This window comes from Siphateles boraxobius, unplaced genomic scaffold (genome assembly GCF_051911475.1).
Source record: "Siphateles boraxobius isolate OS27281-9 unplaced genomic scaffold, OSU_SipBor_1 3, whole genome shotgun sequence".
Classification (NCBI taxonomy): domain Eukaryota; kingdom Metazoa; phylum Chordata; class Actinopteri; order Cypriniformes; family Leuciscidae; genus Siphateles; species Siphateles boraxobius.
The window spans coordinates 68007-82900 of record NW_027508919.1 but is presented as its reverse complement, the minus strand read 5'-3'; the positions used below and the strand labels follow the sequence as shown (position 1 = coordinate 82900).

Below are 14894 nucleotides of genomic sequence, written 5' to 3'. Positions count from 1 at the left end.
AATAGAATGTGACCTCGTTGCGTCATTTCCACGTCGTGCGTGCGCGCCGCCGAACATGGCGACGTCCCTCGGCACAAACACCTACAACAGACAGAACTGGGAAGATTCGGTATGTTTTCATTTAATGAATTTATCGAATATGTGACGCATTGCAGACTACTTCAAAGATGTGTCTGTTTCTTCGTTTACTAAAATAAAGAAAACAGTTTCATGTAACAGTTTTAGAATAGCGAGAGCGCGTGCGTGGTCAAAAACTCATTAGAATATTATACAATAAATAGTTAATGAAGTTTACGTAGATATTAATAAATAAATAAATGTGAAATAAATGTCTTTACAGTTATGGATATTTGACATTATCAGGATAAAAGTTTTGTTTTGTTATTTTGCTATTGTGCAGTCCACAAACTAATCAATCTAGAAGACGCAAATTAAAAACTGCAAAAGCAAACAAGCATAAACGTTGACAAAAGTATTGTTAAAAGTAAAATCTATAAAATATCATGAATAAGGTCACATATCTGATTATTAAAACTAACTTTTATTTTATATCTTTGTGTATTTTGTCGTTAGGTTGTATAATATTGTTTTCATGAAAGCTTTTTTCTCATATATTGTATTGTTTGAGGAGAGATCCCGATTGTAAAGCGCTGTGGGTTTACAGTAGTACATATGAAAGTGCTATATAAATGCCTCATTCATTCATATACCAAATATTAGCAAATAATCATTAATCCAAATAATCACTTGTCACATGTTATGGCATCAGAGTTAATGCTGCAATCATAACTGAGAATTGGGATTAGTCTGTATGTCGTGCACACACTGTGATGAGAAACGTATATGTTGAATTGTCTGTGATCGTGATTGATGAAGTATCATCTGTGCTGCTGTGATTGCTGAAACTATCTTTAGCTCGTCTGATGAGGTGAAAGACATGCAGGAACTTGTTGAGGGAGCAGTTTATACAGCATCTGTGAAGATCCAGCATAGAGATTGACCCTCGTATGATCACAGATGCAATATTGCTGGATATAGGTCGACGTGGCGATTAAGCATGTCTGAAATTATGAAAAATGTAGTGATATAGCCTAACTCTTTTATGTGCATGATGAACACACATGTGTTGCACATTTTAATCATTATTTAAAATAAAACGTTTTTAAACACACTTTTCAATTTTGTGATTATTATAATAAAAAGTTTTTTTTTTTATCATGAATATCATCTTTTTCTGTTCGGTCACTTTTGACCGAAAGATTTTACATTTTGATTTTATAGAATCTTTTACTTCATTGGAATGGTACGAAATTTGGTTAAGGTTTTGACACTTGCTTTGTGAACACACAAAAAAATCCTGGACATTATACGAAAAGGTTAAATGGTCCTGAAAAAAAAAATTCACACTTGTGTTGTTCGCTGTCAAAAATAAGCGCATTGGAAATGAATGCGAGACGGATTTCACTGCGGCCAAACAAAATCTTACTGAAAGTTAATTTTTTTTAGATATCAACCCTTAAATTTGCAGCACAAGTTGTTTAGATTTATGGCTTTGAATTTCTTGAAAAAAATAAAGTTTTTTTGAAAATATGTATTTCATATTTCATTTTTGTGCATTTTTCATAACAATAAACTTAAAGTTCTGTAAATTTTTTACGTTTTTTAAAACTTTTTCACTTCAGCAATAATCTGCCAAGTTTCGTCTTTGAAAAGAGATCAGACTGAAGTCTGTGCTCTAAAGCATTTAAGTTTTACAACAGTTCAAGTTGGAAATATAATGTTCAAAAAGTGAATAAATGGATTATAAATACAACATAAATACATTTTAGTACCATAAAATCCCTTAAAAATACAAAATATTAAATGAAAAACATTATCGTACTAAAATAAAGTACATTCATTGAAATAAAAGACACATTCAGTGTCTCTAAGCCCCGCCTCTCTGAGAGCTGCTCTGCTCTGATTGGTCAGAAAGCAAACGCTCATTATCATATCTGAATCTCAGCTCTTGACACACAGTGATACGAACAGTAACGATGGCGTGGGTTTTACCGTATCAATCTCAGAAAACAGCGTCCTCTCGACATGAACAACACCAACAAAACTCTTCCATTTGTTGTGTATTTTGATCTTTGAACTTTGCATACCTTTTACATTCACAAACAGCTATATTACACACTGCATTAAATACAAATTCGATTCAACCATCAAAATATGAGAAATATGTGGGAAGATCAAAACACTAAACTTATTAACACTAAGCTACAGATTTTATTTTATTATGCAAATAAACAAACACTCACAAGAAAAGCATATAATGAATACATAATCAGTGTTTAATATTTTGTAGATTCTGTGGGTTTTTGCAATCATTCATAATTTCTTTGTATGGCAGCTTGGACAAAAATTATATCATATTTCATTGCATTATCACAAACACAACTATGCAATATGCTAAAATCTTTGACAATTTTTTAATAATATTTGAATAAAGATGCCAATTTTCCTTTTGGCCACTACTGAATATCAACAATATAAATGAACCTCTGGATTATATCTAGTTATATATTGTATTTATTATTTTGTCTAACATATATATATATATACAGCCAATATTAATAATATTATTTTTTTAAGCAAAAGGTTTGCCTTTCTCCATGGTCTCTCTTGCTTTTACTGGCACTGATGACTTCTAGTTTCTTTGTATTTTATTTTAATATGATATTTGTCAAGTGTCTGTACATTTTGTTGTCCTGATTGTCCAAGTTTTCTCCCTCCAGGACTTCCCTATTATCTGTCAAACATGTCTCGGGGAAAATCCATACATTCGCATGGTAAGTGATTCCAGTTTTTTTTTAAAGGTGTCATCGGATGCAAAATTCACTTTTATATGATGTTTGCATATAAATGTGTGTTTGCAGTGTGTGGACACAACCACCATACAATGAAAAAAATCCATTCCCTCCTTGTAGTGGCGATTTGTCCTCCAATTTAACTCAAACAAGAAATCAAAAGAAGATAAACAAACTCAAAATCAAACGGCCACTGAGGCACTGAAAGATCGAATCTTACGCACGGGCACGGCAAAAGAGTCCAATGTCCAGGCAAGCATATCGTTCATGCGGTTTATTTCCAATAAGCAAGCGTACAAACAAATGTCGTCTGCAGCCTCTCTTACCCTGTATGTATGTGTGTGTGTGTGTGGTAAAAAACCAACAACCTTTCCCAGTGCCTGCCTGTCCTAAATGTGACCACCATTATATAGGTGCAAACAGGTGCTCAATACTTTCAAAATAAAAGTCCCAAAAAAATACTCAAATTAACCAAAATAATAACATTAATATTCTGTATCTAAATCAATAAAATAATCATGCAAATTATTTAAGGTGAAACAAAATAAAGTAATTAATTATTAAGTTAAATTACAAAACAAGGAAATGGCTCCAACACTCCGGCCCCTAATTGTGAAATGTGTAAACCCACAATTACTTTTCTTCTTGTAACGGAGCTATTCTCTAGATATGCCCTAACTATAATACATAAAGTCTTCTGGTCTTCTTCCCGTGGCTGTCTGGAAAAGAAACAAACAGAAGGAAAATAGAAAAGAAGAGGGAAAAGAAAGAATACATGTCCATGATGCTACACTGTGGCCTCCAGAAGCAGACAGATCTTCGTTATAGGTCTCTCCAAGATACTGGTCTTAGTTTGGAGGAGCACAGAGCGAACCAATCCTTTGGAGTCTGACTTAGTACTCAGGACTCGGCCCATCATCCAGGATCCTCTCGGTGCCGTGGCAACAGCAATGATGACAATATCCCCAGTAGAGAAACTTCTTCTTGGTATAGCCCATTTTTGTCTTTCCTGCATTAGAAGTAAGTATTCGAATGTCCATCTTTTCCAAAAAAGTTCAGTGATGTACTGTACTTGCTTCCATCTTCTCCTGATATACAGGTCACTCTGTGCGAAGAGTCCTGGTGGGAAGATGGGTTTTCCTTTTAACAGAAGAATATGGTTTGGTGTGAGGGCCTCAAGGTCATTAGGGTCATCTGAGACCTTTGTAATGGGTCTGTCGTTTAGTATTGCCTCTACCTCACAAAACAGCGTCTGCATGCCTTCATCGTCTAAAACCTGCTGCCCAAGAACCGAAGTGAGTATGCTTCTTACTGAGCGGATCAGACGCTCCCAAACACCACCTTGATGTGAGGCTGTAGGTGTATTAAAGCTCCATTTAATCCCATCTTGAACCAAAGCACCTTGGATTTTTGCATTATTCAAAGCGGCAAGACTTTGCTTTAACTCTTTGTTTGCTCCAATGAAATTCGTGCCATTGTCTGACCTTAGGCTGGACACCGGACCTCTTCTACAAATAAATCTCCTCAAAGCATTAATACAGGAGTCCGTATCTAAAGAGTATGCCATTTCCAGGTGTATTGCCTGACTGGTCAAACAAGTGAAAAGCACTCCATACCTTTTTAGAAAGCTTCTTCCTCTTTTAACCTCTATGGGGCCAAAATAATCAACTCCCACATCCGTAAAAGGAGCCTTGTCTGGCATAACCGTTTCTTCGGGTAAGTCTGCCATCTTCTGCTCTCCAAGTTTTCCTCTATAGCGTCTACATGTTGTACATTCTGCAATTATTTTTCTTGCAGCAGAGTTGGCATTGATTATCCAATATCTCTGTCGAAGTCTGTTCAACATGTGGTTTCTACCAGCGTGTCCTAGTTGTTGATGGATGTGACGTAAAATCAGCTGGGAAACATGCAGATCTTTGGAAAGGATAACAGGATGTTTAATCTCTGATGGTAACGCAGACTTGTGTAAACGACCCCCGACTCTGAGAATGTCACCTTCCAGCAGGGGTGGTAAAAGTACTCAAAAATTATACTCGAGTAAAAGTATATATACCTAAATAAAAAATGACTCCAGTAAAAGTAGAAAGTCCTCCATTCAAACATCACTTGAGTAAAAGTACAAAAGTATCCGATTTAAAACGTACTTAAGTACCGAAAGTAAAAAGTAAATATTCAAACTGTAAATATCAATAATTAAACATTGCATATCACTCCCAAAACAATTGATCTGTTTTAATTGAACAAATTATTAGATACTGCAATTAAGAATTTGTTAGATTTGCAATCAGTCAAGAGACAATGAAGCACCTTGCATCAATTCTAAACAATTTCATTAAGTTTAGTGACAGCATATTATGGTGCAATGACTGGTAGGCCATTCTTTGATACAAATTGTACAATTTCAATTAAATTATTGTGGTTTGATTCCGATCTTGATTCAATAGATTCATTTTGATAAATATTTGGTACAGTAGATGCATGTTAATTTTTAAATTAAGAAAATCTCACCTAATTCTGTAAACATAGGCTACAGAGAGCCCTGTCAGCTGGTATTATTATATGTTAAAAATACATGTGATTTTTATTATAATAACAACTTTATAATATTTTAATGATATAAGTAAAAATATAATAAATATATAGTGCACATTTAACAAAATACTAATTTATACTAATATTACATATATTATAAAATACAAATTTTTCTAGCCAACTAACATACTATGGTCATTAAATGTTTTTTTTCTTTTTTCCTGGGGTAAATGTAACGTTATGTGATATTGTTCTCCAGCTGTTTTATTGACCTCTATCCGCAGTTGAAAAACACTGATTTATTGATATTATGTATAAGGTATATACATTTTGGTAAGTTGTACTGTATCTTTCAACATAGGCTACCTATTATTGTTCATTTGTGTTTATTTACAACTAACTAGTAGTAAAGAGATTAACGGCACCCCATAGCAGGCGCTAGCTATCTGTCACATCACATTTAAAAGCTCCAAAACGGTATTTATTGTTTGAATTTCATAATAAAATTGACAGAATCTGAGAGCTGAGAATTTGTTCCATATCAAAAGTAACCTACTCTGTCTTGTCTGTTGGTGTCAGTGTCCTCTTTGCTTCGCTTGAGAAAATCTCTCTGCGTGAGAAAATGGATGTGTGTCGTGAGAGCGTGTGGAAAGTGTCAATTGCGTGAGTCTCACACTGAATGAGTGAGAGTTGGCAGCTCTGCAATAGACATGTTCCATAACATTAGCTGCATCAAACAGAAGATCTGCAAGATACAGTGTAAGCGGGAATCTCTGGGTCATTGCTGGGCAGAGCTGCACCTTCACCTGTTTCTGCGGTCATCTTCCACAATGGCGAACTGACTGCTATGTGAGCTTATGCTGGCAAAGAGCTTGCGCGTTCTTTTTTTCAAAATAAAACCAAGTTTTTATTGGTTTGGAAAGCCAGTGTAATAAATACTTGGAGCAGGCATGGGGAAATGTAACTGAGTAAAAAGTAAACTTTGTCTTCAATATTGTAGTGGAGTAAGAGTAAAAGTAGATGCAAATAAAAAATACTCAAGTAAAGTACAGATCCCCGAAAAAAATACTTAAGTAAAGTAACGAAGTATTTCTACTTCGTTACTTACCACCACTGCCTTCCAGTATAGGATCCAACTTGTACAATGAACTGTCCTTGGGGACATTAACCAAGCCGTTCTTCAGGGTGGCAATTTCACTCTTAAACCTGTGTTTTTGAACAAAACGAAGTATTGCCTCTCTGCTTCATCATAACTTTCTGGAGTTAAGGATTTCCCTCCAAGAGTGGCTTTGAAGCTCTGAAGTCTCTGTTCAACAAAACTTTTGACTCCTATGTCTCTGTTACTTTCAGTAGATTTGAACTCTTTTCTCTTCTGGCTCAGGAGCAAAAGAACTCTTTTAAGCTGGAGAAACCAGGCAACAGATGTTCTAAGCTTCCTCCAAGATGAGAAATAATTAACGAGATAGTCTGTGGGATCTTCTGAGTGCTTGACAATAGCATTCACAGCAACTTCTCTTTTGACCTCTGGGTCCTCAGTTGGAATCACAGCTATATCCACATCAGTGATTGGCCACTCCTCTTCTGACAAAGAGAGGAACTCTGGACCTTTAATCCATTTCTGGTGTATGAGAAATTCCTCTGCTCTCAGTCCACGAGATGCTTCATCGGCAGGATTGATCTTAGAGCTCACATACAGGTCCTTCTCAAAAAATTAGCATATTGTGATAAAGTTAATTATTTTCCATAATGTAATGATAAAAATTAAACTTTCATATATTTTAGATTCATTGCACACCAACTGAAATATTTCAGGTGTTTTATTGTTTTAATACTGATGATTTTGGCATACAGCTCATGAAAACCCAAAATTCCTGTCTCAAAAAATTAGCATATTTCATCCGACCAATAAAAGAAGTGTTTTTAATACAAAAAAAAAAAGTCAACCTTCAAATAATTATGTTCAGTTATGCACACAATAGTCAATACTTGGTCGGGAATCCTTTTGCAGAAATGACTGCTTCAATGCGGCGTGGCATGGAGGCAATCAGCCTGTGGCACTGCTGAGGTGTTATGGAGGCCCAGGATGCTTCGATAGCGGCCTTAAGCTCATCCAGAGTCTTGGGTCTTGCGTCTCTCAACTTTCTCTTCACAATATCCAAAAGATTCTCTATGGGGTTCAGGTCAGGAGAGTTGGCAGGCCAATTGAGCACAGTAATACCATGGTCAGTAAACCATTTACCAGTGGTTTTGGCACTGTGAGCAGGTGCCAGGTCGTGCTGAAAAATGAAATCTTCATCTCCATAAAGCTTTTCAGCAGATGGAAGCATGAAGTGCTCCAAAATCTCCTGATAGCTAGCTGCATTGGCCCTGCTCTTGTGCACTAACACCAGCGGCTGACATGGCACCCCAGACCATCACTGACTGTGGGTACTTGACACTGGACTTCAGGCATTTTGGCATTTCCTTCTCCCCAGTCTTCCTCCAGACTCTGGCACCTTGATTTCCGAATGACATGCAAAACTGAGCAACAGTCCAGTGCTGCTTCTCTGTAGCCCAGGTCAGGCGCTTCTGCCGCTGTTTCTGGTTCAAAAAAGTGGCTTGACCTGGGGAATGCGGCAACTGTAGCCCATTTCCTGCACACGCCTGTGCACGGTGGCTCTGGATGTTTCTACTCCTGACTCAGTCCACTGCTTCCGCAGGTCCCCAAGGTCTGGAATCGGTCCTTCTCCACAATCTTCCTCAGGGTCCGGTCACCTCTTCTCGTTGTGCAGCGTTTTTTGCCACACTTTTTCCTTCCCACAGACTTCCCACTGAGGTGCCTTGATACAGCACTCTGGGAACAGCCTATTTGTTCAGAAATTTCTTTCTGTCTTACCCTCTTGCTTGAGGGTGTCAATGATGGCCTTCTGGACAGCAGTCAGGTCGGCAGTCTTACCCATGATTGCGGTTTTGAGTAATGAAACAGGCTGGGAGTTTTTAAAAGCCTCAGGAATCTTTTGCAGGTGTTTATAATTAATTAGTTGATTCAGATGATTAGGTTAATAGCTTGTTTAGAGACCCTTTTCATGATATGCTAATTTTTTGAGACAGGAATTTTGGGTTTTCATGAGCTGTATGCCAAAATCATCAGTATTAAAACAATAAAAGACCTGAAATATTTCAGTTGGTGTGCAATGAATCTAAAATATATGAAAGTTTAATTTTTATCATTACATTATGGAAAATAATGAACTTTATCACAATATGCTAATTTTTTGAGAAGGACCTGTACTTCCACTGGTCAACATCGGTGGCTTCTCTGATAATCGAAACTCTGTTTGCAACAAAAGTATGGAAACGTCTAGTTTCATTGCAGATATACTTGAGGACGGTTGTGCTATCTGTCCAAAACACTGACCTCTTAAGCGGCCACTGTAACTCTTTCTGAAGCATTCTGTCCATTCGGACAGCCAGAACTGCTGCTGCGAGCTCCAGACGAGGAATGGTGACTTGCTTCAGGGGTGTAACTCTAGTCTTTCCCACAAGAAATGAAACATGTACTTTGTCAACAACTTTCAGTCTCAGGTAAGACACCGTACCATATCCAACTTGACTGGCATCTGAAAAGTTATGAATTTGTGCTGTTACAGATGTTCCAAAATCAGGTGGTTTAATGCAGCGATCCACCTTGAATCCACTCATTTTTTGGAGATCCGTTAGCCAGTCAGACCATTGCTTAGAGAAGGAAGGGGGTATTTGTTCATCCCACTTCAAATTTCTTCTACAGAGCTCCTGTAACATTAACTTAGCTGACATGATAAAAGGACCCAAAAAACCTAATGGATCATACAATGAGCTGACCACCGACAAAATACCTCTTCTGGTATGTGGCCGTTCCTGTACCGAAGTCCTAAACCTAAATTTGTCAGACTCAACACACCATTGCAGACCAAGTGCTCTTTCAATAGGAAGCTGGTCCGTGTCTAAATCCAGTTCTTGTGTCTCTGTTGCTCTGATGTTACTTGGGATTGACGTCAACACAGAGCGGCTATTAGTCACCCATCTTCTGAGACTAAATCCACCTTTGTCACAGAGCACAGTCAAGTCCTTTGCAATTTGAATTGCATCTCTTTCTGAGGCTATGGATTTCAGGCAGTCGTCCACGTAGAAATTATGACGAACTGTACTGATCACTTCATCTGGAAAATCCAACGCATTGTCCTCTGCAGTTCTTCTCAAGGCATAATTTGCACAACTTGGGGACGATACAGCTCCAAACAAGTGTACCTTCATTCGATGTTCCACTGGTTCTTGATCAGTATTGCCATTAGGCCACCAAAGAAAGCGAAGAAAGTTCACATGTTTATCAGGCACCTGTACTTGATAAAACATGGCATGGATGTCAGACATGACAGCAACATGTTCTTTCCTGAACCGAATGAGGACCCCAAAAAGAGAGTTGGTGAGATCTGGACCCTGCAAGAGCTGACAGTTTAGTGATGTTCCTTTGTATTTGGCTCCACAGTCAAACACAACCCTCAGCTTTCCTTTAGTGGGGTGATGTACTCCGTGATGGGGGATGTACCAGACTTTTCCATTCTCTTGTTCCAGTTGGTCAACGGGTACCACTTCAGCATAGCCCTGAACCAACATATCACCGATAAATGAGGTGTACTCCTCCTTAAACTTATCGTTCCTCTCAAACTTCCTCTTCAAACCTTGGAGGCGCTGTCCAGCAACACAGCGATTAATTGGTAAGACAGGATCTTCTTCTCTGAAAGGTAAGTCAATGCAATAATGTCCATTTTTCAATTCTGCTGTACTACTCACAATCTTCATGAATTTAACGTCCTCTCTTGACATTTCCAATTGCTCCTCTGATGTTTTTTCGTTAAAATCATGGTTATATTGTTTAATGAGCATTTCCTCCAGATGTTCCACAGAAATACGATTGGTTGTAACAACAGAGCAGCCAGTCTTTACTCTATTGCTACCTCCACCTCGAAGCGGTCCATTAATTACCCAGCCAACTCTTGTTCGAACTGCATATGGTCCTTCACCTTGACTGTTAATCAGCTCCCAGGGTTCCGTCACCTTTGCTGCATCTGTTCCAATGAGCAAATCCACATTTGCATCCACATTATGAAGCTTTATGTTCCTCAAGTAAGACCATTTAGCCACATCCTCTTGTCGTGGAATGTTCAACTTTGACACTGGCATAATCTTTTGAGTTAAAACATTAGGCAACCCAATAAAATCATTAGTATCCATGCCAGACACTTCTAAACCAGACAAAACAGTAGTACTCACAATTTTCTTTTGACCCATTGTCCTTAATAGAATGTTTGCTGGTTTTCCTCTTAGGCCTAGTCTCCTTGCCAAATCAACAGTGCAGAAAGTACCTGAACTCCCAGGATCCAAAAATGCGTAGGTCTGAACCACTGTATTACTCCTCTTGCTTTTAACCTGAACTGCAACAATTGAGAAGACAGCATCATCCTCTTCACCGGCCCCTATATGACCGCATGTCTGTTGTCCAGTTGACACACTCAGTGGAAGGCTCACAGACTCCTGTACTTCTTTGAATGATGTACCCTTTCCCTCAATGTGAAGGACTGATGGGTGCTTCAGGTGACACACACTACAATCCAAACGACTCCTACAGTCTTTGCTTGTGTGACCAACTTTTAAGCAACCAAAACAAATTCCATTTTCCTTTATGAAACTTATCTTGTCCCCCAGCATCTTCAACTTAAACCGTGAGCATTTATCCAGAGCATGATTGTTCTGTTGGCAGAATAAACAGCATTTAAGATTACTTTGGGCAGAGGAGGACTTGATCTTATCGTCAATGTAGATCTTATCTCCTTCTTTTACTGAACTGACACTGGTTGCAAAAGTGCTTCCAGTTCTTCTCTGCTTTGCATGACCAGCCTTGGAGGCTTTAATGTAGCTGGTAGGTTGACAATCCTGTATGTTACCAAACAGAGGGTCAGAGACAATTCTTACTTGTTTTTCAACAAAGGTCACAAGGTCAGTGAATACAGCCCTGTCTCCACTTTGCTCCTGCAGATCACATGCAACATTTCTCCATTTTTCCCTTAGCTTATAAGGCAATTTCATCACAATGCTTCTGAGGTTGGATGGCATGTCCAACTCCTTCATATACATAATTTGCTGTGTTAAATTCGAACAACCTCGAAGAAACAGAGAAAATGATTGTAGTGCTTTCACATCCTCTGGCTTAATGAGAGGCCATGTAAGAATCTTGTCCATATAAGCAGAGGCGATTTTGTGCTCATTACCAAAATGTTCTGCAAGAAGGGATTTAGCTCTTTGGTATCCCTGCTGAGGAGGCAGGTGCTGACAACTTTTCACCAGGTCTCTTGGCTGACCCTTGGTGTACTGCTCCAAAAAGTTCAAGCAATCACTCATATTATTAGTCTTTTCTTCTACACAGTTTTCAAAAGCTCTAATAAAAGTTTGAAACTGAAGGGGGTCACCATCAAACACAGGAATATTTCTCATTGGCAAAGCAGATGCTAAATTTTGCTGAACCAACAATGTGGTGATGTCGTTCTGTCGTTGCATAATGCTCACAATATCATTCTGGGTGTTATCATTGCATGCTGGGTTAAGATAGGATTGGCGTCCTATTTGTTGAGCATCATGAACCATTGGTGTCCTTTGTGTTTGGGTGTCACTTGTTGCAAGTCTGGTGTCTGTTTGTTCCACTTTTTTAGGTCTGACAATCAGAGCATGTGACTCAGGGTGAGATTCACTGTGAATATTCTTTATGTTACTGTGTTCTTGAATGAAATGATCAGCGTGAGGATTCAGGCGGCCTGTTCTTGGCTTGTTCCTTTCATAATAGGAGTTCATTCCGTCAGATCCTTTAGAACCACACTTTGAATTCATTTCCAGCACATGAAGTTTAGCATTGGCTGCAGCAAGATCGGTTTCCAGAGCCAACTGTTCCTTTTCCTTCCTTAATTCCTCTTCTTTTGCTTCTAACAAGTGTTTCCTTTTTAATGCGGCCATGCGTTCCATAAGTGCTGCCTTATCAGCTTCTGTTTTTATCCTTGCAGATGAAGTTGAGGATACTCTTGATACTTGAGAGTGTAATCTGGAATTATTCTCCTTTACAAATGAGATGTTAGATGCACTGTCTTCAGGATTAATCCCATCAGAAGTTACACTTTGGTTGTCAGGATGTTCAGCATCGATATCAACCGATGGTACATATGGGTGAGCAGCTTCAGACAACCAGCCCTTTACTTCTTCAGTGAAATCACAGAACATGGTCATTTTTGTAAGAAAATACTTATTTTGTCTTTGAACTTCACTCTCTGGCAAATTCAAATTCAAGAAGGATTCATGCATGTTATTAGCTTCCTCATAACACTTAATGCATTTTCCCAACTGAGATTGCACAGAGTTCACATTATCAGTGGATTCCATCAAGACACGAATTTGTTCCATGTACTTCTTAGCTTGCTTGCATTTCAAAGACCTCTTTTCTTGGCACGTTTTTGCATAAAATGCCAACCCTTTTTCGGTGAACTTGCCGCTTCGTTTTACAGAGTGCGTAGACAGAGCGTCGCTCTTCACTCTTGATGTGCTAGATTGTTGCGACATTGTTTCTTTGTTCTCAAATCCCTTTTAAGTCCAGCTTAACTTTCACTCAATTCATTCACAAGTAGCACGGAGAAACATCGTGTGTTGCATTGAGACGCTTCAATGACATAGCTTTCTTATGAATGAATGACGTGAATGTCTCTGTCGAGGTATTGCGCAACCGCTACACATCCTCCAAAGTCCCTCAAAATCCTTTAAAACATCCAATATTCAACCTCGTGCAGTGAAACAATGAATCCAACGCTCCAATAGCTAAGCCATCTTCCAATACAGCTTCATAGTAAACATTTTTCACATACCGACTGTTGAACAGCTTTGTGTGATGTCCGTGTGCCACCGTCTTTCCAGGCAACGACGTGGTTTTCAACAACATACTCCACAATCCTCCTTCTTGTAAGTGATCCAAGCTTCCACAAAGTCCATCGACATAAATCTCCACATTAAGGTGGGTTTTTTACTTTTGTAGTGGCGATTTGTCCTCCAATTTAACTCAAACAAGAAATCAAAAGAAGATAAACAAACTCAAAATCAAACGGCCACTGAGGCACTGAAAGATCGAATCTTACGCACGGGCACGGCAAAAGAGTCCAATGTCCAGGCAAGCATATCGTTCATGCGGTTTATTTCCAATAAGCAAGCGTACAAACAAATGTCGTCTGCAGCCTCTCTTACCCTGTATGTATGTGTGTGTGTGTGTGGTAAAAAACCAACAACCTTTCCCAGTGCCTGCCTGTCCTAAATGTGACCACCATTATATAGGTGCAAACAGGTGCTCAATACTTTCAAAATAAAAGTCCCAAAAAAATACTCAAATTAACCAAAATAATAACATTAATATTTTGTATCTAAATCAATAAAATAATCATGCAAATTATTTAAGGTGAAACAAAATAAAGTAATTAATTATTAAGTTAAATTACAAAACAAGGAAATGGCTCCAACACTCCTTTTTTTTTTATTATCCTCAACAATCAAGCCGGTACAATTTTCTAAGCAGTATGATGTCATATTCCTCATGCTCCGCCCAGTGTTCATTTTGACAGCAAATTTTGATTTCGTTTTAGCCAGTCTTTTGACTAAAATCCCATTTAGTTTTAGTCATATTTTAGTCATCAGAATCTACTGTAGATTTAATCGACTAAAATCTTATTGTATTTCGTCAACTAAAACTAGACTAAAACTAAAAAATTCTTGATGTAATAAAATATAATGGGTTTAGTATTGCATTAATTTAGAGATTCTCTCAAATCTTTAGGTTTATTACCCACTGTCACTTTAAGACATCGGATCATGTCCAATGACATGCGGATCCAATTGCACTGATGCACATCCGATACACTCACAACTGTTTAAGACATAACCAACATAGTTTACGTGAATACTCTCCAAAACAGACGTTTAGACATAATGTTGTGTGTATTTGTCCATTCAGACACGAAAGAGAGCTCAATTCAGTCCTCGCGTGCTTGTGTATGTGCATGGCTGCACGCTTTTAGAAAGGATGTGAAATAAAACAACCACAGCAGCAACAAATTGATAAATTCTGTTAAATAAAAATTTTAATTTACCGAATTATCAATTTGTTTTTTGACAGAAACACATGGAACGAATCTCCGCTCCACATTTTGCTTGACAGCCGTCACAACCCACTAGTGACCGTGTTTACTCGTGTTTACTCCTGTGTCAACCATAGGATAGGATTTAAAAAAACGGCTGTTGTGTTTGTACTTCTGACGAAGCGCTGTTAAATCCAGGTGAAAAACTACGGCACAAAAAGAACAAATAAAATGGTTTCTTAAAAAGGCAAAAGAACACATGCACGTTTTCTTAAAGGGATAGTTCACCCAAAAATGTAAATTCTGTCAGTATTTACTCTCCCTCATATTATTCAAC

At 38.1% G+C, this 14894-nt stretch overlaps 1 protein-coding gene across 1 annotated transcript in view; it reads left to right on the top strand.

Annotated features, from left to right (window-relative positions):
- The first annotated feature begins 22 nt into the window (after positions 1-22).
- LOC143756664 (pre-mRNA-splicing factor RBM22-like) overlaps positions 23-14894 on the top strand; it is a 34969-nt gene continuing 20097 nt past the window's right edge. The window contains exons 1-2 of the mRNA XM_077247224.1: positions 23-109; positions 2781-2834. Coding sequence (XP_077103339.1) covers positions 56-109; positions 2781-2834 — 108 coding nt within the window. The 5' untranslated portion in view covers positions 23-55. The remainder of the gene's footprint in view (positions 110-2780; positions 2835-14894) is intronic.